This window comes from Pecten maximus, chromosome 11 (assembly GCF_902652985.1).
Source record: "Pecten maximus chromosome 11, xPecMax1.1, whole genome shotgun sequence".
NCBI lineage: Eukaryota > Metazoa > Mollusca > Bivalvia > Pectinida > Pectinidae > Pecten > Pecten maximus.
The window spans coordinates 2,092,352-2,120,124 of record NC_047025.1 but is presented as its reverse complement, the minus strand read 5'-3'; the positions used below and the strand labels follow the sequence as shown (position 1 = coordinate 2,120,124).

Here is a 27,773-nt window from a genome sequence, read left to right as displayed (position 1 = left end):
TTTGCCCGACCTTTTGTTTGCCCTACCTCTTGTTTGCCCCACCTCCTGTTTGCCCGACCCCTTGTTTGCCCGACCCTTTGTTTGCCCTACCTCTTGTTTTCCCCACCTCCTGTTTGCCCGACCCTTTGTTTGCCCTACCTCTTGTTTGCCCCACCTCTTGTTTGCCCCACCTCCTGTTTGCCCGACCCTTTGTTTGCCCCACCTCTTGTTTGCCCCACCTCCTGTTTGCCCGACCCTTTGTTTGCCCCACCTCTTGTTTGCCCCACCTCCTGTTTGCCCGACCCTTTGTTTGCCCTACCTCTTGTTTGCCCCACCTCTTGTTTACTCCACCCTTGCGTACTACTCATAAGTGTGGAGCCCGCACCCGAATGGCCAAGTAAATTAACTTGAAATGATTTAAATGAGAGCTGCGCAGTGTATAACCGAAGCATTCTGTAATGCCATTAGCGTATCTAATACAATGTATACTCTACCATGGGAGATACTGAAAGCAAGACGGAACAAAATATCAAGCTCACCATAACACAGTGACACACGATCCAGTTCACCATCACATACAAGGTCTAGCTCACCATCACATACAAGGTCTAGCTCACCATCATATACAAGATCCAGTTCACCATCACAAACAAGGTCTAGCTCACCATCATATACAAGATCCAGTTCACCATCACATACAAGGTCTAGCTCACCATCGTATACAAGATCCAGTTCACCATCACATACAAGGTCTAGCTCACCATCACATACAAGGTCTAGCTCACCATCATATACAAGATCCAGTTCACCATCACATACAAGGTCTAGCTCACCATCACATACAAGATCCAGTTCACCATCACATACAAGGTCTAGCTCACCATCACATACAAGGTCTAGCTCACCATCACATACAAGGTCTAGCTCACCATCACATACAAGGTCTAGCTCACCATCATATACAAGATCCAGTTCACCATCATATACAAGGTCTAGCTCACCATCACATACAAGGTCTAGCTCACCATCATATACAAGATCCAGTTCACCATCACATACAAGGTCTAGCTCACCATCATATACAATATCCAGTTCACCATGACATACAAGATCCAGTTCACCATGACATACAAGATCCAGTTCATCATCACGTACAAGATCCAGTTCTTCATCACGTACAAGATCCGGTTCATAATCCCGTACAAGATTCATTTCATCATTACGTACAATATCCAGCTCACTATCACGTACAAGGTCCAGTTAACCATCACGTAAAAGGTCCAGCTCACCATCACGTTCACGATCCAGCTCACCATCACGTAAAAGATCTAGCTCACTATCACTTTCACAATCCAGCTCACCATCACGTAAAAGGTCCAGCTCACCATCACGTAAAAGGTCCAGCTCACCATCACGTAAAAGGTCCAGCTCACCATACCGTTCACGATCCAGCTCACCATCACGTAAAAGGTCCAGCTCACCATCACGTAAAAGGTCCAGCTCACCATCACGTAAAAGGTCCAGCTCACCATCACGTTCACGATCCAGCTCACCATCACCCAAATGGTCCAGCTCACCATCACGTTCACGATCCAGCTTACCATCACGTAAAAGGTCCAGCTCACCATCACGTAAAAGGTCCAGCTCACCATCACGTTCACGATCCAGTTCACCATCACCCAAATGGTCCAGCTCACCATCACGTTCACGATCCAGCTTACCATCACGTTAAAGGTCCAGCTCACCATCACGTAAAAGATCCAGCTCACCATCACGTAAAAGGTCCAGCTCACCATCACGTAAAAGGTCCAGCTCACTATCACGTTCAAGATCCAGCTCACCATCACGTAAAAGATCCAGCTCACCATCACGTAAAAGGTCCAGCTTACCATCACGTAAAAGGTCCAGCTCACCATCACGTAAAAGATCCAGCTCACCATCACGTAAAAGATCCAGCTCACCATCACGTAAAAGGTCCAGCTCACCATCACGTAAAAGGTCCAGCTCACCATCACGTAAAAGGTCCAGCTCACATCACGTAAAAGGTCCAGCTCACCATCACGTTAAGATCCAGCTCACCATCACGTAAAAGGTCCAGCTCACCATACCGTTCACGATCCAGCTCACCATCACGTAAAAGGTCCAGCTCACCATCACGTAAAAGGTCCAGCTCACCATCACGTAAAAGGTCCAGCTCACCATCACGTAAAAGATCCAGCTCACCATCACGTAAAAGGTCCAGCTCACCATCACGTTCACGATCCAGCTCACCATCACCCAAATGGTCCAGCTCACCATCACGTTCACGATCCAGCTTACCATCACGTAAAAGGTCCAGCTCACTATCACGTTCAAGATCCAGCTCACCATCACGTAAAAGGTCCAGCTCACCATCACGTAAAAGGTCCAGCTCACCATCACGTTCACGATCCAGCTCACCATCACCCAAATGGTCCAGCTCACCATCACGTTCACGATCCAGCTTACCATCACGTTAAAGGTCCAGCTCACCATCACGTAAAAGATCCAGCTCACCATCACGTAAAAGGTCCAGCTCACCATCACGTAAAAGGTCCAGCTCACTATCACGTTCAAGATCCAGCTCACCATCACGTAAAAGATCCAGCTCCCCATCACGTAAAAGGTCCAGCTTACCATCACGTAAAAGGTCCAGCTCACCATCACGTTAAAGGTCCAGCTCACCATCACGTAAAAGATCCAGCTCACCATCACGTAAAAGGTCCAGCTCACCATCACGTAAAAGATCCAGCTCACCATCACGTAAAAGGTCCAGCTTACCATCACATACAAGGTCCAGCTCACCATACCGTTCACGATCCAGCTCACCATCACGTAAAAGGTCCAGCTCACCATCCCGTAAAAGGTCCAGCTCACCATACCGTTCACGATCCAGCTCACCATCACGTAAAAGATCCAGCTCACCATCACGTTCACGATCCAGCTCACCATCACGCAAAAGACCAAGCTCACCATCACGTTCACGATCCAGCTCACCATCACGTAAAAGGTCCAGCTCAACATCACGTTCACGATCCAGTTCACCACCACGTAAAAAGTCCAGCTCACCATCACGTTCACGATCCAGCTCACCATCACGTAAAAGGTCCAGCTCAACATCACGTTCACGATCCAGTTCACCATCACGTTCACGATCCAGCTCACCATCACGTAAAAGGTCCAGTTCACCATCACGTAAAAGATCCAGTTCACCATCACATACAAGGTCTAGCTCACCATCATATACAAGATCCAGTTCACCATCACAAACAAGGTCTAGCTCACCATCATATACAAGATCCAGTTCACCATCACATACAAGGTCTAGCTCACCATCATATACAAGATCCAGTTCACCATCACATACAAGGTCTAGCTCACCATCACATACAAGGTCTAGCTCACCATCATATACAAGATCCAGCTCACCATCACATACAAGGTCTAGCTCACCATCACATACAAGATCCAGTTCACCATCACATACAAGGTCTAGCTCACCATCACATACAAGGTCTAGCTCACCATCACATACAAGGTCTAGCTCACCATCACATACAAGGTCTAGCTCACCATCACATACAAGGTCTAGCTCACCATCATATACAAGATCCAGTTCACCATCATATACAAGGTCTAGCTCACCATCACATACAAGGTCTAGCTCACCATCATATACAAGATCCAGTTCACCATCACATACAAGGTCTAGCTCACCATCATATACAATATCCAGTTCACCATGACATACAAGATCCAGTTCACCATGACATACAAGATCCAGTTCATCATCACGTACAAGATCCAGTTCTTCATCACGTACAAGATCCGGTTCATAATCCCGTACAAGATTCATTTCATCATTACGTACAATATCCAGCTCACTATCACGTACAAGGTCCAGTTAACCATCACGTAAAAGGTCCAGCTCACCATCACGTAAAAGGTCCAGCTCACCATCACGTAAAAGGTCCAGCTCACCATAACGTTCACGATCCAGCTCACTATCACTTTCACAATCCAGCTTACCATCACGTAAAAGATCTAGCTCACTATCACTTTCACAATCCAGCTCACCATACCGTTCACGATCCAGCTCACCATCACGTAAAAGGTCCAGCTCACCATCACGTAAAAGGTCCAGCTCACCATACCGTTCACGATCCAGCTCACCATCACGTAAAAGGTCCAGCTCACCATCACGTAAAAGGTCCAGCTCACCATCACGTAAAAGGTCCAGCTCACCATCACGTTCACGATCCAGCTCACCATCACCCAAATGGTCCAGCTCACCATCACGTTCACGATCCAGCTTACCATCACGTTAAAGGTCCAGCTCACCATCACGTAAAAGATCCAGCTCACCATCACGTAAAAGGTCCAGCTCACTATCACGTTCAAGATCCAGCTCACCATCACGTTCACGATCCAGCTCACCATCACGTAAAAGGTCCAGCTCACCATCACGTAAAAGGTCCAGCTCACATCACGTAAAAGGTCCAGCTCACCATCACGTAAAAGGTCCAGCTCACCATACCGTTCACGATCCAGCTCACCATCACGTAAAAGGTCCAGCTCACCATCACGTTCACGATCCAGTTCACCATCACGTAAAAGATCCAGCTCACCATCACGTAAAAGGTCCAGCTCACCATCACGTAAAAGGTCCAGCTCACCATCACGTAAAAGGTCCAGCTCACCATCACGTTCACGATCCAGCTCACCATCACGTAAAAGGTCTAGCTCACCATCACGTAAAAGGTCCAGCTCACCATCACGTTCACGATCCAGCTCACCATCACGTAAAAGATCCAGCTCACCATCACGTTCACGATCCAGCTCACCATCACGCAAAAGACCAAGCTCACCATCACGTTCACGATCCAGCTCACCATCACGTAAAAGGTCCAGCTCAACATCACGTTCACGATCCAGTTCACCACCACGTAAAAAGTCCAGCTCACCATCACGTTCACGATCCAGCTCACCATCACGTAAAAGGTCCAGCTCAACATCACGTTCACGATCCAGTTCACCATCACGTTCACGATCCAGCTCACCATCACGTAAAAGGTCCAGTTCACCATCACGTAAAAGATCCAGTTCACCATCACGTTCACGATCCAGCTCACCATCACGTTCACGATCCAGCTCACCATCACGTTAAGATCCAGCTCACCATCACATAAAAGGTCCAGCTCACCATCACGTTAAAGGTCCAGCTCACCATCACGTTCACGATCCAGCTCACCACCACACACAAGATCCATCCATCCATCCACATACATAAAGCAGAGTCATACACCACACAATATCATATCGATCTTTTAAATACATATTTGTAATATTCTACAGCTGGCTTTAGGTACAAGCCATGCGTAGAACATTAATAAGATTATCTAAGATGTTCCAATAATTCCTTATCATGACATGTTCTCAGCTGTCGCTATGGTTGCAGTTCTATGTAACGTGTGTCGATTTTAACACCAATGTGTCTCAAGAAAAAAAGTCTTATATAAAGGGTCTCAAAATTAAAGAATAAAAGGCTTAAAAGGGACAGGGAACTATATATGGTGTACATGCGTAAACTTTCTCCGAAACTTAGTAAACATATACCTGTATCGCATTCTCCACTTCCTTAGTATCAATTTCCGGTGTACGTATGCACACCGTAGTGAATGTTTCAATATATAGCAATGTTCAGTGTTTTAATTAGTATGATGTCTATACTCCAATATCGCTGATAGTGCGGCCGTCAGCATATACACAGAACAAAATAAGGTTAATAATTCATGTCCGACGTCCCCGCTTACCCCAAAATACAGACACCAGGTGGCGTGCATCTGAACAAATACACACACTAGATGGCGTGCATCTGAACCCAAACGTCCGACCTACACCTAAGATGAAGCGTCTAATTAACAAACATTTTAATACGTTTTTTTGTGTTTTTTGTTTTGTTTTTGTGTGTGTGTGGTTTTTTTTGTGTTTTTTTCCCTGCGAAATGTACTTTACGCATTTATATTGAAATCGATAACGATCTTGCTAGCGTGTCATGTGTTATCTACTCGCCCGCTCCAAGCAACACTTCGAAATCTTTATGTGGGAGGGGAGATAACCCTTATATAATTTTTCGGTATATTATCTACTCTAGATTTCGATGTGATATACACTGCTTATATTTTGAAGACGAGTTCAAGATAAAGGTTTAAAACGGAATATTCAAGATACAGAACAATTGATATTAAGATAAACTTATAGTGAAATAAGAGAAATCGGGTCATACAGTCATGTATTTCGTGTGCAAGTTGCCATGCTACGAAATTGTATATTTTGATTCGTTGATTTACGCTTACATATGACATCTAAGTTCATCTAAGCTTCAACCTAAAATTGAAGTGTGAATACGAATAAGTTTATTTGTTTGAACTGAAGAAATTAAACAAAGCTGACAATGTCTCGAGAAGTTATATACTTGTATTTTACATCGTTCTCGGTGTGAATTTTTCACTTAACGATTTAAATTTAACCAACCCGCACAGACACAATTGATCTCTCTTCAAAATTTAGCTTGCTTGCATCATCAATTCCTAAATCAAATAAAACCACAATAGCTATATCACTTTTTTTCTACATGATATAATTCCGCATATATTCTGTCCTTCATCCACAGTGCAGACTTCGTGTACACATCGTTAAAACTCATAATTACGGTTATTCCTCTTAGTACGATAGCGACGTTGGCACTCGGAACACCTCGGCCGATTCTCTACGGTCCGTACAATCGGAACCCCTCGTCATTTTCTCCGAAACTAGAGAATCGGCCGAGGTGTTCCGAGTGCGACGTTGGAATGGACTGTAAAAAGCGCAAGCAAACGCAACACTGGAAAATCGAGGGTGAGTTTCAGTGTGAGTTTAATTCTTAACTTACGTGACTTTGTTACTTTTGAAAGTTATCAGCCAAACTCGTTTTCTTTATCTTAATGGTCCAAGACACAGTATGCTATGTCGTCACGTGAATTACTCCAACAATGTTAGATGATTCATAATACACAGCGAAGAACGTATAACGGGCGCCATGTAACCTCTAAATTCAAATGTGATATTCACACTGTGCAGACTGTCATTTTTGTGATTTTTATCATATGAAACAGCTTAATTAAAATGAAATGTTTAATGGTGCCATGTTATCACCACTTTTCATGAATCCATCACTAAGTCCACATGAATAGCAATCAAAGACACAAAATCATGAACAACTAGATTTGATCAAGATCAAAACACGGGATTTCCAACAAGAAAATGATCGCAGACATGTTCTCGTTCTGACGAACGCTTTTCTACGTTTTACCTACGATTTCTCTTCGTTTTCTCTTCGCTTCCCTTCTTTAACCAATCTTTGAAAATAAACCGTTTTAAAAGAATCTGAATTTTTCGATTTTGTATCATTTGACCTCCGTGAATCGTGTATCTCGTACCTTGTATCGTGGAAAGTGTACCTGTATCTCGTACCTGTATCGTGTTTACTGTACTGTTAATAGTGTATCTCGTACCTTGTATCGTGTTAACTGTACTGTGAATTGTGTATCTCGTACCTTGTATCGTGTTTACTGAACAGTGAATCGTGTGTCTCGTACCTTGTGTCCTGTTTACTGTACTGTGAATTGTGTATCCCGTACCTTGTATCGTGTTTACTGTACTGTGAATTGTGTATCTCGTACCTTGTATCGTGTTTACTGAACTGTGAATCGTGTATACCGTACCTTGTATCGTGTTAACTGTACTGTGAATTGTGTATCTCGTACCGTGTTTACTGTATTATGAATCCTGTTCCATGTATCGTGTATCCCGTATTGTATCATGTATCCAGTAACATTTATCGTCTATCCCGTATCGTGTATTCCATAGCGTGTATAGCGTATCTGGTACCTTGTATCGTGTTTACTGTACCCTGTATCTCGTACCTTGTATCGTGTTTACTGAACCGTGAAACGTGTATTTCGTACCTTGTATCGTGATCGTGTTTGTCATACCGTGTATCGTGTTTACTGAACCGTATATCGTGTATCCCGTACAACGTATCGTGAATCCTTAACGTGTATTGTGTAAACTGTACCATGTATCTCGTACCAAGTACCGTGTATCTCGTATCAAGTATCGTGTATAACGTACAGTGTATCATGTATCTAGTACCATGTATCATGCATACCGTACCGTGTATCTCGTACCAAGTACCTTGTATCTCGTACCAAGTATTGTGTATACCGTTCCGTGTTTCGTGTTTACTGTACCGTATATAGTGTAGCCCACACCATGTATCGTGTTTACTGTATCGTACGTCGTGTATCCCGTAAAAATATTGCGAATCCTGTACCGTGTATCGTGTATACCATACCGTTATCTTCGGTTTTTTTGTGTTTTTTTTTTTTGCAATTTGACCTTGAAACGTTGCATATATCTTCATAAGAGCATTTTCTTCTATCGATGATCAAAATAAACAGATTGTAAAAGAATTTGAATTTTTTGATTTTTTGTCATTTGACCTCGGTGACCTTGAACGAAGGTCAAGGTCAATGAAAAGTAAAAGAATTTGTAGGCATCCTTATATGCTATTACTGTGCCAAATATCATATCTGTGTATGTAAAGATATTGCAGCAGAGGGTAATTAAGTGCATTTTTGGGACAAATTTGAATTTTGGCGGGAAAACGAACATTTTTTAAAGTGCCATATCTACGTCATTTTTTATCGCAGGACCATAAAACTTGCACAGTTCCTCTTAATTAAACATGCACTTTAAAATAGACCTTAAAAGTTAACTCAATTTTGTTTTTGAATTTTTGACCTTGATTTGACCTCAGGCTTAGACCTTGACCTTGACATGTTTTCTGATAACATGTTACAGAGAAAAGTCAGCCCTGACCATAACCTACAAGATGAACCGATTGTGCAAGAAAAAAAACGAACTAACAAAGAGCTCCAGTTAAAAGATTTTTTTTAAATTTTAGTTTTTGGGATTATTTGACCTTGAATGAAGGTCAAGGTAAATGATAAGTGATAATTTTTGTAGCCATTCTTATATGCTATTGTTGTGCCAAAATTCAAGTCTGTAGGTGTATAGATGACGGAGAAGAAGCATTTTAAGTGCATTTTTGCCTGATTTTTGAATTTTGGCGGAAAAAACTTTGAAATTTTCAAAGTGCCATATCTCCGTCATTTTTTATCCGATTATCAAAAAATTTGCACACTCCGTCTCAGTGGTTTATGTTCTTTCAAGCGAGATGAAAAAAATATTTAGTTTCAGAAATTTTTTTCCGACATTTTGTTTACCCCATAGCGAGGTCGTGACCTTGACATATTCTCTGATAACATGGCATGGGTAAAAGTTAGCCCCGACCATGATCTACAATACGCACTAGGTGCGTATGGAATCGAACGATTTTTCATGAAGTTATGGTCGTTCTAAAATCGTTTTTAAAAAAATCTATTTTTAGATCTGTGACCTTGACCTTTGAACGTTCGATCAACAAAATGTTAGTGTAATGTTCGGCTCGTAGTTCTCTATCATGTACTAAAATATGAAAGTTTTGTCCGTTTCCGTTTTCGAACGAAAGTGTTATCAAGAAGTGTTAAGAATAATAATAATAACTAGATTTGATCAAGATCAAAACACGGGATTTCCAACTAGAAAATGATCGCAGACATGATCTAGTTCTGACGAACGCTTTTGTACGTTTACCTACGATTTCTCTTCGTTTTCTCTTCGCTTCCCTTCTTTAACCGATTAATTGACATTTAACCCTGTCTGTGACCATGAAATTCGAAGGTCAAGGTCAAATATTTGTATACCGTTTGTAGCCAGTCATAATGCTATAGTTGTTTCAATCATCAAGTCTGTTGGTGTCAGAGTATTGGAAGAAAAACATTTCAAGTGTAATTGTAGGATAATATTTAATTTTGGCAGTAAAATGGTTTCCTATGTATTTTTCTGAGATAAAGTTGACGTTTTGACCTGGAACGTTGCAAACATCTTCAAACGATCGTTATCTTCAATAAACGATGAAAATAAACAGTTTGAAAGAGAATTTGAAATTTATGATTTTTGGTCATTTGACCTCTGTAACCTTGAACGAAGGTCAAGGTCATTGAAAAGCAAACAAGTTTGTAGGCATCCGTACAAGCTATCACTGTGCCGAATATCATATCTGTGTATGTAAAGATATTGGAGCAGATTGTAATTAAGTGCATTTTTAGGACAAATTTGAATTTTGGCGGGAAAACGAACATTTTTCAAAGTGCCATTTCTACGTCATTTTTTAACGCCCAACCATAAAATTTGCACCGTTCGTCTTGATTATTCATGCACTTTGCAATGCAATCAAAAAATTAACTCATTTTGAATTTTGAATTTTTGACCTTGATTTGACCTCGCGCTTAGACCTTGACCTAGACACATTTTCTGATAACATGTTACAGGGAAAAGTTAGCCCTGACCATAACCTACAAGAGGAACCGATTTGGCAAGAAAAAAACGAACTAACAAAGAGCTCCAGTTAAAAGATTTTTTTCAAATTTTAGTTTTTGGGACTATTTGACCTTAAATGAAGGTCAAGTTCAATGAAAAGTAATTAGTTTTGTAGCCACTCGTATATATTATTGTTGTACCAAAAATCAAGTCTGTATGTGTATAGATGACGGAGAAGAAGCATTTTAAGTGCATTTTTGCCTGATTTTTGAATTTTGGCGGGAAAAACTTTGAAATTTTCAAAGTGCCATATCTCCGTCATTTTTCATCCGATTATTAAAAGATTTAAACACTTTGTCTCAGTGGTTCATGCTCTTTCAAGCGAGATGATTAAATATTTAGTTTCAGAAATTTTTTTCCGACATTTTGTTTACCCCATAGCGAGGTCGTGACCTTGACATATTCTCTCATAAGATGGCATGGATAAAAGTTAGCCCCGACCATGATCTACAATACGCACTGAGTTCGTATGGAATCGAACGATTTTTTATGAAGTTATGGTCGTTCTAAAATCGTTTTAAAAAAATCTATTTTTAGATCTGTGACCTTGAACTTTGAACGTACGATCACCAAAATGTTAGTGTAATGTTCGGCTCGAAGTTCTCTATCATGTACTAAAATATGAACGTTTTGTCCGTTTCCGTTTTCGAACGAAAGTGTTATCAAGAAGTGTTAAGAATAATAATAATAAGAAGAAGAAAAAACATAACAATAACAATAGGGATTTCCATCCGAAATGGAAATCCCTAATTATATCTTCAGGCTTAATGGTGGTCCGGTAAATACAGAAATGGAATGGGTAGTGAAAACAAACGAAACGCTATTTTATTCGTGCTTTGTATTTATTCCGATTGGCATACACATTCCGTATTTTTAGCAACCAAGGCCGCTACGGAGTTCGAAATAGGTAGCATGAAGCGATGAAATGATGTAGCAAAGTGTGTTATGGCATATTATTTTCAACTCGGTATGAATTAGTTATTCGACTGTTGAAATGTGATACATAATGCAAAAACTGTAATCACACACGTTGTCATCAAGTTAAGAGTTATAAATACTGATACTGCCTGATAGTTGTATTCTTTGCGCCATGAAATCAGGGCGTAACTTCCGCAGTGTCAAATAGGGTTCAGTTGTTGAAGGTTGGTTGGCATTAGAACACAATATGATAGAAAGAAACCTATAACTAGCTGAAGTAGGCTCGAAGTAGAAAATTGAAAAATAAAAAAAACAGGTAAAAAGTTCGTGATGCTTTTAGGCCTAATAGTTAAGATCCCACAAGCGCAAATGCAATCTACTTCTCCATAACTTCTTGTTATGAAGTTATGGTTAATTATCATTGATATCAATTTCATAGATTATGAACTTTGGTACGAATTGTTAAATGCATATACTTTATGACAATTCTTTTCTTTTTCAAAGAAACTGTACGAAATTCCTTCAATAAGCAGACACTCTGTATTTAAGTATTAAAAATACATCTTCTCAATAGCAAAGAGACCCAAAACCCTGATATTTGGCGCCCTCTAGTGTACAGTTACCAATCAGATCTGACATACATATACAACATGGGTCACGTATACCACAGTCATTAAACAATGGGTCAAGTATTCCCGCCAAGTCTCCAAGACACCATTTCCCATTAACAGTTTTCATCCTAGTTAAATCACACGTCCAACCAACAGTTTCCTGGACTGGTCTTCAAACCAAGAACCAGCTACATCTCTGGATATCAACGTTAACCCACTGAGAATTTATTCGCCAGTTTGCGAAACTTGTGCATCCTAATTTATGGAAGCAAACAATAATATGATTTGACCGTATGGATGTACATATTTTTAAGAAAATATGGATTGTAATGCGTTACAATGATAATTTAACACACTTGATCAGTTTTGAAATATTTTAGCATACTGTATATTATATGACAATGCACATACGGCAATTTAGTATTTGCTCGGTAAATAAAGAAAAAAATATATTTCAAATCACGTGATTTGTCATTTTCTTGAGACAAGAAAAAATGTCAAACTTGTGAATTGTTTGTTTGTTTTACATTATCTTCATCTCAAATACAAACTCTCCTGAGTTTATATAAATTATGTCTTCTTTTTTTTTTTTTTTTTTTTTTTTGACTTTAAACATATTTTATTGCCAATTGACAAAGGATTAGGCACAAGTATAAATATCTATAAAATATGTCTCAATTACGTGTTAACCATGCTCGACTTTGAATAAATCTCAGCATCTGTATCTATAGAATATACGGTATGTTCCTGGAATTGTTTGGCTTTTTGGCTTTGACGTAGGTGTCGATTCTAACACAGGCAAAGACCTCTTGCTTGTCGTTCTTGATTTTGACCTCAACAAGGAAATGACCCTGTGGTAGGTATAAAACAAACAAAAATCCTATATAAATATATTTTGGAAATAATCACTACATCTTCACAACAAAATTTACAAACTTTAAGATTATCATCACAGATACAAACGTATATTATTTGTAATCGCGAATTAGTATGTCTGCTTTTGTTATGTTGATTTGATTTGAATTAATTCATAATCACAAGTTTTATCTAGTTTTTCGTAAAACTCGAATATTAACTTAACATACTAGTATCAATTAGCACTCACATGTTATCGAATTCTTTCTACAACGACTTTAGTAAGAGATGTGTATCCATTTCCATTGATAAAATGTTTTTTTTTTGTGTTTGCAGCCACTCATTTTCAGGATTATACATTTATTGAAAAGCATAAACATCTAAATCCCGCAGACAGTGCAAACAGATCCATATAGCCCGAGTTTCCTCTGGCCCTGACACCAGACATGGTGTCAGGGCCAGAGGAAACAAGATCCATATAGAAACGGTTTCCAACGCTATTCTTACCTCCATCAATCGGAGAGTTCCTGTTGCTGGCACGTCGTAATTTAATTTCATCTGATCTGTAACACACACAAAAAAAAAAAAAAACATTTATTCATATTTTCCCGAACATCTTTTTATTCTTCAAAGCACTTTTAGTAAGTTCAGTATACAAAATCGATCAAAATATATGCTGTTAATTTCAACCCGATTTCCTCACCACAGACGGGTCATAACAATATCTGAACTCTGAACTCTGAACTTTGTTTTATATATTTGATGGCACCATACGCGTCAAAGCCTTATGCTAGTGACCGGGCTTTAAGCCAAATCTACCTTCTTGTTTTCGAATTCGTTACGTCAACGCTACCTTAATACTTGATCAATTTCTTTATGTAAAACTCGCTGGAAAGAATAAACATTTTTTTCTTTATGATGATACCTAACAAAAAAAATCCACGACCCGTTATGTACAAAAAATTACAATTCAAAGAATCCATTGTGTGGTTTTCGTTTCCGGTGAATTAATAATTTAACATATATACATGTAGCTGGGAATCCATGATACAAAAAAAATGTATATGAAATATACCACCTTACTCAGGCTATACATTAAAATGGTGTTACCGTTCATTTTGATAGGACATTTCAATCCAACCACGCCTTGCTGTTTAAGGGAATCACATCCGCCTTCAAATGAAAATCCAGCAAATGGCGTAGATTCCCCCGAAATATAGATGGTCAACTTGCCAGTCCCATGGTCCAGGTCAGAAGCTACAAGACAGAAATGATTACTAGTTTGTGACGTTTTACCTAGTATTGAAATCTCGACATAAGGCATTGACATACTGGCTATCATATGATGTTCCGTTAGAACCAAATTTCCAATATCGCTCCTTCGTTCCTTCGACCTAAACGCGAAGGAGCGAAGAGTGAAAAATTGATGGTGAAGGAGCGAAAACACGATGACGAAGGAGCGGAGAAGTGAAGAAGCGAAGGAGCGAAAACACGATGGTGAAGGAGCGAAAACACGATGGCGAAGGAGCGAAAACACGATGGCGAAGGAGCGAAGAAGTGAAGGAGCGAATGAGCGGAAACACGATGGCGAAGGAGCGAAGAAGTGAAGGAGCGAAAGAACGAAAACACGATGGCAAAGGATCGAAGAAGTGAAGGAGCGAAGAAGTGAAGGAGCGAATGAACGAAAACACGATGGCAAAGGAGCGAAGAAGTGAAGGATCGAAGAAGTGAAGGAGCGAAGAAGTGAAGGAGCGAAGAAGTGAAGGAGCGAAGAAGTGAAGGAGCGAATGAGCGAAAACACGATGGCGAAGGAGCGAAGAAGTGAAGGAGCGAATGAACGAAAACACGATGGCACAGGATCGAAGGAGCGAAAACACGATGGCGAAGAAGCGAAAAAGTGAAGGAACGAATGAGCGAAGGAGCGAAACACGATGGCGTAGGACCGAAAACACGATGGCGAATGAGCGATGGAGGCCTAATTACAGATTGACTCGTGAGCTATCATCTGGGAGACGTTAATACAAATTATTTAAAGAAATATCATTTAGAGATATAAATACAGATTAATGTTTGAGCTGTCACCTTGGGGCCTAAATACAAATTAACTTACGAGCTATCATCTGGAGGTTAAAACTGACTGGATCTCCCATAACAATAGTTTTGGGTGTCCACGTCAAAACGATCTTCGCCCGATCTGGTCCTGAAATGAAAGACATATGATTGAGACAAATGGAGGCCGTTTTACGGAAATATTACAATGTGTTCCGTCCATATTCATTATCCCTGGATCGCATGGGTTGGGTGGGGTGGGGGGCCTTCCATATGATATTCAGTAAGGTAGTCAGCACTCAGTACAGGGACATTTTGTCTCAAAATGACACTCTCTGGTGATTGGAGAATAAACAGTGAAATTGAATTAAGTTGAATGATTTTTGTTTAATTTTATAACTCTCTATAACCAACTTCATTTCATTTATTTATTTTTAAAATTATCAATTTTATTTTATTTTATTTTATGTATTTTTATTTATTTTTTTAACATTTTTTTGTAACATTTTTTTTGACTGAGTATAAACAGTGAAATTGAATTAAGCTGAATGATCTTTGTTTTATTTTATCACTCTCTATAACCAACTTCAAAAAAAAATTATTTTTAAAATTATGAATTTTATTTTACTTTATTTTATGTTATTTTACTTTTTTTGTTTTTTTGTTTTTGTTTTTTGTTTTTGTTTTTTTTTAATGTTTTTTTGTTGTTGTTGTTGTTGTTGTTTTGTTTAAGATATATAAATTCTTTGGTTAGGGTTATGAATCGGAAACCTGATGGGTTGTATCTCCTGTGGTGGATAATGACAATCGTATGTTTTGATTATACGTTGTATAAACATACACATGTCCCCACAGTCAACAAATAATTCACGATTGCTTAATTTCTAAATGTTTTAAAGAAATAGAAAGATCATGTATAGCCGTGTTGTGTTAAAGAGAGGACAGCAAAGCGTTCTGAGGTATTATACATGGAAAGAAAATAGATTAATCGGCCATCTTTATAAACACCCCTATCTCGAGACATATCACCCGGCAGTATTTGTACACGGAAGTCGGTATTCTTATCAAGGCTGGGTCTTGATATCAACGATGTGTGAGGTATCACGTACACCGAGAAAAAAAAACAACTTATCAAGGCTATCGAGAATCGAAATTTGACACACGAACTGGTGTAATCTACGGATTGTTGGATTCATCACTTCTAAGCATAACAATATCTGATACCCATTTTAAAATAGTACAAATTCATAAATTTTGCATTGTTTACAATAAATATACAATAAATAACGTTATCATACCACATGACGTAGCATTCCCTGAAGGTTCGCCAGACTTTAACCCCATGACGTTGGACCCCTGGTAGGTTGGTATGTATTTCCGGATGACACGCTGTATGCTTATTTCCTCCTCCATCATCACTACTTCCGCTCCACACCGGAAGTGCAGAAAGGCAAACGTACCGAGAACGATCAAAATAAACTTCATGGTTTCTGTTAAGAATAACAATACCTAAGATGAATTGTCTTTATTTCGGGTTTTGTCGACTGTCTGTTCTAACAAAACAAAAAATCGATAGCTTCAACGAAATCTACTTTCTTATAAGATAATATGCATTCTTAAGTTTTGACAACACAGCAATGTCATATATATTTAAAGTCTCAAGTTTCCATGACGTCACAGTAATGTAATATAGAGATTCAAATCTTCATGACGTCACAGTAATGTAATAGACAGCTTCAAATATCCATGACGTCACAGTAATGTAATATACAGCCTCAGGTCTCCATGACGTCACAGTAATGTAATATACAGCCTCAAGTATCCATTGTGTCACCGTATTGCAACATACACCCTCAAGTTATCTTGTCACATTAATGTAACATACACCCTTAAGCTATCTTGTCACATTAATGTAACACACATCCTTCTTCTTATTCTCTTGTAAAATATATCTTCACAGGAGTCACAGTAAGGTGACATGTATTCTTTACAAAACAAAGTGTTGAGCATATAGAATATTAACACGGTTTTTCCATGTAAACTTGAATATATAGATAATTTACTGAGAAAGAGTCGTACATACAACTTGATAACTATGTTCAACTACCACGCATACATATGAATATACTGATTTAAAATTTGTCCTTAGAAATTAACCAAGTAACATTTTCAGTCTTCTGGCGAGAGATACTCTCTATACAAATATGTACGTTTCATGCATTCACAGTAGAGTTAAATATAATTATGAAACCTTCTTTACCTTTAAACATTCCGAATACGTTAAAACATATGACGATATATCGCTCTACAATATTACATTATACAATAGCGATAATTTACCTGAATGTACGCCAGTGTCTGTTATAAATGACCAGGATCCCCCGAGTAAGAGTTGGGAACACTTGAATAAGTGACGCACCACTACGGAACTATTTTAAACTTCCGCGTAGATACCGGTATTTATCTTGACCGGGAAGAAGTTCGGTCGCCTTGTTTGTGTGTATTTTAATCAATAGTTTAAAGTGACAAAACATACTGTTGACATATCAAGGGTATTGAATTCATATCTGGACTGCTGTTAAGATCAGCTAATTATGTCGATCCGACAAATACAGTGTAACTACCAACCCGAGCAACCCTAACTGAACAGATATACCTCGTATATAAACATTAACATACAAAGAATTTACAATATTTCCTGACCAAAATGTTCGTCCGTGTTACACTTTGGTTATCAATCCTGACAGTGTTACACTTTGGTTATATATCCTGACAATGTTACACTTTGGTTTACAATCCTGACAGTGTTACACTTTGGATTTAAATCCTGATAGTGTTACACTTTGGATTTAAATCCTGACAGTGTTACACTTTGGATTTAAATCCTGACAGTGTTACACTTTGGTTTTAAATCCTGACAGTGTTACACTTTGGTTTACAATCCTGACAGTGTTACACTTTGGTTTACAATCCTGACAGTGTTACACTTTAGTTTTAAATCCTGACAGTGTTACACTTTGGTTTTAAATCCTGACAGTGTTACACTTTGGTTTACAATCCTGACAGTATTACACTTTGGTTTACAATCCTGACAGTGTTACACTTTGGTTTACAATCCTGACAGTATTACACTTTGGTTTTAAATCCTGACAGTGTTACACTTTAGTTTTAAATCCTGACAGTGTTACACTTTGGTTTTAAATCCTGACAGTGTTACACTTTGGTTTTAATCCTGACAGTGTTACACTTTGTTTTACAATCCTGACAGTGTTACACTTTGGTTTCAAATCCTGACAGTATTACACTTTGGTTTACAATCCTGACAGTGTTACACTTTGGTTATAAATCCTGATAGTGTTACACTTTGGTTTACAATCCTGACAGTGTTACACTTTGGTTTTAATCCTGACAGTATTACACTTTGGTTTACAATCCTGACAGTGTTACACTTTGGTTATAAATCCTGATAGTGTTACACTTTGGTTTACAATCCTGACAGTGTTACACTTTGGTTTACAATCCTGACAGTGTTACACTTTAGTTAAAAATCCTGATAGTGTTACACTTTGGTTTTAATCCTGATTGTGTTACACTTTGGTTTTAAATCCTGACAGTGTTACACTTTGGTTTACAATCCTGACAGTGTTACACTTTAGTTAAAAATCCTGATAGTGTTACACTTTGGTTTTAATCCTGATAGTGTTACACTTTGGTTTACAATCCTGACAGTGTTACACTTTGGTTTACAATCCTGACAGTGTTACACTTTAGTTAAAAATCCTGACAGTGTTACACTTTGGTTTTAAATCCTGACAGTGTTACACTTTGGTTTACAATCCTGATAGTGTTACGCTTTGGTTTTAAATCCTGACAGTGTTACACTTTGGTTTACAATCCTGACAGTGTTACACTTTGGTTTTAAATCCTGACAGTGTTACACTTTGGTTTACAATCCTGACAGTGTTACACTTTGGTTTACAATCCTGACAGTGTTACACTTTGGTTTTAATCCTGACAGTGTTACACTTTGGTTTACAATCCTGATAGTGTTACACTTTGGTTTACAATCCTGACAGTGTTACACTTTGGTTTTAATCCTGACAGTGTTACACTTTGGTTTACAATCCTGATAGTGTTACACTTTGGTTTACAATCCTAATAGTGTTACATTTGGTTTACAATCCTGACAGTGTTACACTTTGGTTATAAATCCTGACAGTGTTACACTTTGGTTTTAAATCCTGACAGTGTTACACTTTGGTTTACAATCCTGACAGTGTTACACTTTGGTTTACAATCCTGACAGTGTTACACTTTGGTTTTAATCCTGACAGTGTTACACTTTGGTTTACAATCCTGATAGTGTTACACTTTGGTTTACAATCCTGACAGTGTTACACTTTGGTTTTAATCCTGACAGTGTTACACTTTGGTTTACAATCCTGATAGTGTTACACTTTGGTTTACAATCCTAATAGTGTTACATTTGGTTTACAATCCTGACAGTGTTACACTTTGGTTATAAATCCTGACAGTGTTACACTTTGGTTTACAATCCTGACAGTGTTACACTTTGGTTTTAAATCCTGACAGTGTTACACTTTGGTTATAAATCCTGACAGTGTTACACTTTGGTTATAAATCCTGACAGTGTTACACTTTGGTTTTAAATCCTGACAGTGTTACACTTTGGTTTACAATCCTGACAGTGTTACACTTTGGTTTACAATCCTGACAGTGTTACACTTTGGTTTTAATCCTGACAGTGTTACACTTTGGTTATAAATCCTGACAGTGTTACACTTTGGTTATAAATCCTGACAGTGTTACACTTTGGTTTTAATCCTGACAGTGTTACACTTTGGTTTACAATCCTAATAGTGTTACATTTGGTTTACAATCCTGACAGTGTTACACTTTGGTTATAAATCCTGACAGTGTTACACTTTGGTTTTAAATCCTGACAGTGTTACACTTTGGTTTCAAATCCTGACAGTATTACACTTTGGTTTACAATCCTGACAGTGTTACACTTTGGTTATAAATCCTGATAGTGTTACACTTTGGTTTACAATCCTGACAGTGTTACACTTTAGTTAAAAATCCTGACAGTGTTACACTTTGGTTTTAAATCCTGACAGTGTTACACTTTGGTTTACAATCCTAATAGTGTTACATTTGGTTTACAATCCTGACAGTGTTACACTTTGGTTATAAATCCTGATAGTGTTACACTTTGGTTTTAAATCCTGACAGTGTTACACTTTGGTTTACAATCCTGACAGTGTTACACTTTGGTTTACAATCCTGACAGTGTTACACTTTGGTTTTAAATCCCGACAGTGTTACACTTTGGTTTACAATCCTGACAGTGTTACACTTTGGTTTTAAATCCTGACAGTGTTACACTTTGTTTTACAATTCTGACAGTGTTACACTTTGGTTTTAAATCCTGACAGTGTTACACTTTGGATTTAAATCCTGACAGTGTTACACTTTGTTTTACAATCCTGACAGTGTTACACTTTGGTTTTAATCCTGACAGTGTTACACTTTGGTTTACAATCCTGACAGTATTACACTTTGGTTTTAAATCCTGACAGTGTTACGCTTTGGTTTACAATCCTGACAGTATTACACTTTGGTTTTAAATCCTGACAGTGTTACACTTAAATTGATTGTGGTAGCAGGAATGCTTTGTTGTGTTTGATGATGTTTTGAAAGAACTTCGTATTGTATATTAATTATCAAAATCTGCGTGTAGAAAGAAAAATTCAACAATCAAGGAATGAAATTATCGTTTAATCAACGACATCATATATATATATATATAAAGATTACATTGTAAATTGATCATCTCGAAACCAATGGTCCCATTTAAAGAATCTATAATGTACATAATTGATCGACTGATAAAATATAAACCATTATTTCAATGGTGCCGATAACTCAGTTGATGTGGCAAGAGTTGATATGACCAACACAGAAGCTGAGCCCTCGACAGGATTGATCAAGAAACTGAATATGTATGTATGTGTGGATGGATGTATGTTTATCAGAATATGTATACAGGTATAGGAGTATGTATGTTTTGTATGTATTTATCCTTGTAGTTAAATTGATGATGATGATGATGATGATGATGATGATGATGTTATGATGAGATCATGATGATGATGATGATGATGATGATGATTATGATGATGATGACTATGATGATGATGATGTTATGATGAGATCATGATGATGATGATGATGATGATGAGTATGATGATGAGTATGATGATGATTTTAATGTTTAAGTAGGATGATGAGATTATGATGATGAAAAATATAGATTATGATGACGATGAAGATGATATTATGATTATGATGATAGCAAACCATACATATTGGAATCGATGTGTGTTTGGGTGTGTGATTTTTATGTATTTATGTATTAAAAATGTCTTTAAAAATTAAAAAAAAAAACATTACTTGTTTACCACGAAGGTTTTGTTCCAATCCGCTACAGTAAATTCTGAGGAATGTGTATACCCTTAACAGGTTTCGTTGATTGAAGTCATCTATATACATGGCATTGGCATACAATAAAATTATACACACTCTGTGTAATAGTGGTTATCTCCCCTACCGTTCAATCATCAAAGTAATACTGATTATCTCCCTTACAGTTCCATCATTAAATTAACACTGATTATCTCCCTTACAGTTCCATCATCAAAGTAATACTGATTATCTCCCTTACCTTTCCATCATTAAATTAACACTGATTATCTCCCTTACAGTTCAATCATCAAAGTAATACTGATTATCTCCCTTACATTTAAATAATCAAAGTATTACTGATTATCTCCCTTACCTTTCCATCATCAAAGTAATACTGATTATCTCCCTTACATTTAAATAATCAAAGTATTACTGATTATCTCCCTTACCTTTCCATCATCAAAGTAATACTGATTATCTCCCTTACATTTAAATAATCAAAGTAATACTGATTATCTCCCTTACCTTCCCACCATCAAAGTAATACTGATTATCTCCCTTACAGTTCTATCATCAAAGTAATACTGATTATCTCCCTTACATTTAAATAATCAAAGTAATACTGATTATCTCCCTTACCTTTCCATCATCAAAGTAATACTGATTATCTCCCTTACCTTCCCACCATCAAAGTAATACTGATTATCTCCCTTACATTTAAATAATCAAAGTATTACTGATTATCTCCCTTACCTTTAAATAATCAAAGTAATACTGATTATCTCCCTTACCTTTAAATAATCAAAGTAATACTGATTATCTCCCTTACCTTCCCACCATCAAAGTAATACTGATTATCTCCCTTACAGTTCTATCATCAAAGTAATACTGATCATCTCTCTTATGTTCTCCCTCATTAAATTCCTCCGAACATAAAACAATTAAATTCAAATGAATAACAAACACATAAATGGGATAACAGCTCGTTGCTCATTCGAAAGCTCCGCTAGTCTCTCTGTGTTGAAATTAAACTGTAATTTTTGTCCTTCATGCTTGAACTCATAAGCATTCACGGAATCTGGGGTACACGTGTTAAGAATCTCCTCAGTCTGTTTTTGCAAAACTTTTTGTAAAGTTGAACTGAACAAGGATACGGCGTCCTCGTTAGTGACAATGTTCTCGCTAATGCCAGACTCGTCAAATACATGTACTGAGTTAGTGTCCTCATGCATGGAAAGCAGCTCGTCGTCAGTCTTTGTCTCGATATCCGCCATAACAAACTGTTTAAGTCAATGTACGTGTATACGTGATGAGCAACAAACTTGAAAGAGCGCACTATCCACGTGCATGCCTTATATAGCCTTACACCACGTGACATCCACCCCGATGTCCACCCAGGTGCGCTATACACACGAATACCTACGAAAACAACCGAATTTAATTTCATTTACCTTTTCATCATCAAAGTGATACTGATAATCTCCTTTACTTTTCCATCCTTCACGTAATACATGTATTTCCCCTTACCTTCCTATCCTCCAGGCAATAATGGTTATCTCCCTTACCTCCCATCCCCTATGATATACTGATTATCTCCCTTACCTTCCCATCCTCTATGTAATATTGGTTATCTCCCTTACCTTCCCATCCTCTATGTAATACTGGTTATCTCCCTTACCTTCACATCCACTATATAATACTAGTTATCTCCCTTTTTCTCTTGCCTTCCATCCTCTAGGAAGTACCAATTTACTTCCCTGACCTTTAAAGGATACTGGTAACACCTTATCTCCCTTACTTTCCCGCCCTTTAAGGAATACTGAGAGCAGATCATCTTCCTCACTTTACCGCCCTTCAATGACTAGTGGTTAAATCTGAACTTCATTTTAGGGAACACATTCCATCTCCCTTATTGTCAAACCTCTAGGGAACACTGTTTATCTCCCCTGCTTTCCTATTTTCTATGTTACGCTGGTTATCTCCCTTAAGTTTTTCCTTATCTATTTCCCAATGTATTCCAAAAATATACGACACTTTTTAAACATATACCTTAACATTACACTCAGAAAATAATGTAATGTGTGGAAATCTGCTCTTAAAATCCCTAAAATGACATATATTATTGTAAAATATTGACGATTTGTACATTCTCAATGACCAAATCGACTATTGAAAGATAATGAAAGCATAACCATAAAAAGTTCAATACGAAAATTACAATTAACAATATCTTAATGACATTGACTGAATTTCAAAACATTTTTCTGCAACGTGTATAGGAGCCTGTGGATGGCAGTGTGTATTGGTTCCTGTTGAGTTACTGATAAATGTTCAATTAGTCTGATGTCACTGTTACTTTTTAAAGTACTTGGCGATTGAGAGTCTGATGTCACTGTTACTTTTTAAAGTCATTGACGATTGAGACGCTGTGAATCCTGATGTCACTATATAAAACAGCGAGTTATGTTATGCAGTTTCTTTTGAGGGCATTTTACATTTTGTCTAGGTATTACTTTACTATGAACGGGTGCTGCCTTGATAGTATCTTTAACACTGTTGTAAACGTTCAATCCTTTCCTTGGCGGGGTTAATGCTTTGGTTAAGTACTGGAATGGCAATCGATTCTCTGTATTCCTTGAGTGCCATCCGTGGGCTTCCTACCATCTCATAACATACACCTAGGATATTGTGTATCATCCACCGTACATTATCCATTAGTTCTCTTTTATGCTTCAAAGCCACAAGACGTAGCAATGCCGAGTCACGTCTCTCGTTGTCGCCGAGTTCGTGGTAACACAGGAAAGACAGAAACTCAGCGAAGGGGAATGGGGATATTGGCAGTGAATCAGATATTTGGATTTCCTGATGTAACTGTAATTGGCAGAAGTGTGGAGCGCGTTTCAGCAGGTTTATATCTACTACAAAAGCCTCCCTGAACGTCCGCCATAGGGTGAACCTCTGTCCAGAGTAAATCTGTTCATACATATCTGCTAAAGACTGAGTAACTGAATCGTTTGCGAAATAAGTTTTAAAAAGGGAAATCATGTGTCCACATAATTCCAGGGCCTTACTGTAATTCCCAGTCTGGTAGTAATATGTTGCTAATGTTAACTCTCCTGGACTTTTACATATTGAGGCAAGTGGTGTCAGAAGTTTCTTCGATTTTCTGAGCGATTTGTACTTCTCTTTATTTCCTCTAGCAGGAACATGTTTCTCGAAAGTCTCCATACCTTTAAAACGCAGACCGTTTGCAGTAACAGCATAAGATATAAATTCATCCACGTCTGACTTCAAATTAGATAGGAGTGCCAGTGATGTGGGCAGTACTTCTGGAATGTGCGCACACTTGACTATTCCGGAAACTATTATCATATCACATTCCAGTTGTAATAGTGATGAAGGAGGTAGAACATATTCCCAGTCTCCATTCCTCACTCTAGCAATACGCTCTCCTATGGATGGCTGTATGAATGTTCCAACTGAAAGACATCCCCATTTCTTATTACGGAGATCAACGAGAAAACGAAGGAGTTTTTCCTGATTTTCACCCTGAACTTTGCCAAGAAACATATTGTTTCTTTTGATGAAAAAATTTGGACAATATCCTATCTTTGTCCAGCTTATTAAAATGTTTAAGCAAAACATGAAACAGAAAAATGAATGTTTCTCTTGCCAAAGCAGACTAGGCGTGTTTTCCACTGCATGGAAAATAACAGTTTTCATAATATATGATGTTATGATATCTATATCTCCTAATAACTGTTTCAACATGTCAGATATCTGTTTGAGGAAATACTTGAGAAGTCCGTACACTAAAAATTGAACACGGGTGAGAGAAGATACAAGTTTCCTTTCCGCAGTTACGAAAGAAATCCTCCATTGTAGGAATGTGTCAGCAGATGTTTTATCGCCTACAGGGACAAGATGGCAACCATCTTGTACTATCTGATCCCTCAAAGCTTGATCTGGCCAGTTATAAAAGCGGGGTCTGGTCACCCACTCATCTGCAACCTTCGGCCAGTTGCAACACTGAAAAGATACCACATAATCTGTAGCCACAGCAGCAGATGTTTGATCGTTCACAGTGTTAGCTGGACCATGTATTTCCACGGGTAATGATTTAATAAAATCGTCATACCAAACCCTTACGTATATTTCACTTGATATGAATTGTAAATGCCCAACTGGAACAACAGATTTGAGCAAGTAGTTATTAGCTTTTTCTCCCATTTGGACTACTTCAAGGGCTACATAACCAGGTCTACTGTCAGTTTCCCTCATTATCGCATATGTGTTTTCCCTTTTATCTGGTGGAATACAGGTGTCATGTTCCGGACACAGAACTATCACATTTTCATCAGTAAACATGAGGTCTTCATCTGAGCCTTTCATATCAATTCCTTCTGCTCCACTTCCTGCTTGAAACTTTTTGAAATCTTTTTCTATAGCGTTGAAAATACGTTCCACTAAAAGTTTCATCTTTCTCCTGGCGGCTACAACCTCACGACTCCCTATGAACCTTTCGAGGACGTGATGAAGGATCCAGGAATTTTCATACAGCTCACCCTGATCTGACATCTCCGTTTTTACGTCACAAATCTGCAATAACACAATGGAGACAAGCGTACAGACAAGTTATTACCAAGAATATGGATCACAAAACTAAAAGAAAAAGCAAAAGAAAATCCCACAAATGGTCATCATTTTGTTTTCCTACTTCACTTGATATACATATTTTACCGTGTTTTTTTTTTTAATTTTAACCATCTAAATTACCCTATTTGTTGATAAATGTCCAAAACTTAAAGAAATATATAATGACTTTCGTGAAAATGATTAATCGGAGCATTTCTATTTTTTGTCCTGATTGATTTATTCGAATAACCGAAAAATGCGACTTTTCCAACCCAATCAAACGAATTTTTTTAACATGATTTAAGAGAAAATGGTTTTGGTTTTTGAAATTTTACCCAATTAAACGAAATACCCGATTAACTGGAATGTACTGTACATTTATTATAGCAAAAGGATCATTTCACGTATCATAATTCATAAGGCCCATCTCACAGGTAGGCCTACTAATCTCTATACTACTCAATTGTTGCATGATGCTATGGGTTATGTTATCCCAGTGACCCAGGCCGCGGTGGCCGAGTGGTTAAGGTGTCCCGACACTTTATCACTAGCCCTCCACCTCTGGGCCGCGGTGGCCGAGTGGTTAAGGTGTCCTGGCACTTTATCACTAGCCCTCCACCTCTGGGTTGCGAGTTCGAAACCTACGTGGGGCAGTTGCCATGCATTGACCGTACTCCGGCTTTCCTCCACCTCCAAACCTGGCACGCCCTTAAATGACCCTGGCTGTTCATCGGACGTTAAACACAAACAAACAAAATGACCCGGGCAGTTGACAGTCTAGGTCAATTGTGCATACTTCTTTTTTTTTTATATAATTATCTTTTTATTCAAGATTTTCATCAATGTACATAAAATACAATTGCCTCTTTACACACTCGCACACAAACATACACAAAACCCTTATCTATATATATCATTTGCTTGCTCTCGCATACATCAACAATAGATTGTATATAAAATTCCCACGCAAATATTTGCATACTGCATACATTTAAACACATACAATCTTATATCCATAATTGCACACATGTACACATACCATGTATGATATATAAATATTTCACTTGTATATCTCATTTGGAAACTTGCAAACATATACACATATCCTATGATCTAGATACTCACATAGATATTCCTGTATAGCACTCATATAAATGCATATGTATATATATCATATTTCTGTACTCACAAACATATAACGGATATAACATTTTAAAAAGGAACATCTATACACATTAAGATTTTCACGTTGATGCAAATAGATACATACAACACTGGAAAAGTGTATGTATACATCAGGAGCATATTTATTTCCAAGTACATTGTACATTGTATATACCTATACAATGTAACATAGATATATTACCATAGAACGGTATACAGGTATACGGTATAGATATATACTGTATACATAGTACATACACAAGCAAAGAGAGAAAAGCAAACATATTTCATATTCACACTAATAAATTACATGTAAACAAAGATCATGTTCATACAAACAGCACATGCGCACACACCATCACACGTACACACACTCACACTTACAAACATACACACACACAAACTTTCAAACACGCATACATACATAATTAATTTGTACATGAAAATAAAGAAGAAGAAAAAAAAGGCAGAAAAAAGAAGGGAAAGAGAGAGGAGAGGGAGAGGGAGATTCAAAAATAGAGATGTATAATC

The 27,773-nt window shown here is 37.9% G+C and overlaps 3 protein-coding genes across 4 annotated transcripts; 1 reads left to right on the top strand and 2 right to left on the bottom strand.

The window, feature by feature from the left end:
* Window positions 1-1,662: 1,662 nt before the first annotated feature.
* Window positions 1,663-5,164, top strand: LOC117337731 (serine/arginine repetitive matrix protein 2-like). Its single transcript, XM_033898830.1, is given in 5 exon segments — window positions 1,663-1,730; window positions 1,834-2,064; window positions 2,672-3,223; window positions 4,070-4,447; window positions 4,549-5,164. Coding segments are annotated over 5 exon segments (1,845 nt in total).
* A 6,180-nt stretch (window positions 5,165-11,344) lies between these two features.
* Window positions 11,345-17,409, bottom strand: LOC117337651. 2 transcript variants are annotated; one of them, XM_033898740.1, is made up of 6 exons: window positions 17,215-17,314; window positions 16,253-16,444; window positions 15,016-15,105; window positions 14,016-14,162; window positions 13,413-13,468; window positions 11,345-12,901 (listed from the first exon to the last, which is right to left on the bottom strand). In XM_033898740.1, the coding sequence occupies exons 1-6, from the start codon at window positions 17,222-17,224 to the stop codon at window positions 12,776-12,778; spliced, it is 621 nt and encodes a 206-aa protein (XP_033754631.1). In that variant the 5' UTR covers window positions 17,225-17,314; the 3' UTR covers window positions 11,345-12,775. The 2 variants fall into 2 exon arrangements, with proteins under 2 accessions (XP_033754631.1, XP_033754632.1); XM_033898741.1 differs by having other exon boundaries at window positions 12,631-12,901; window positions 17,295-17,409.
* A 3,986-nt stretch (window positions 17,410-21,395) lies between these two features.
* Window positions 21,396-26,033, bottom strand: LOC117338305. Its single transcript, XM_033899596.1, has one exon. It carries the CDS (start codon window positions 26,019-26,021, stop codon window positions 23,991-23,993), a length of 2,031 nt encoding a protein of 676 aa, XP_033755487.1. The 5' UTR covers window positions 26,022-26,033; the 3' UTR covers window positions 21,396-23,990.
* Window positions 26,034-27,773: the final 1,740 nt, after the last annotated feature.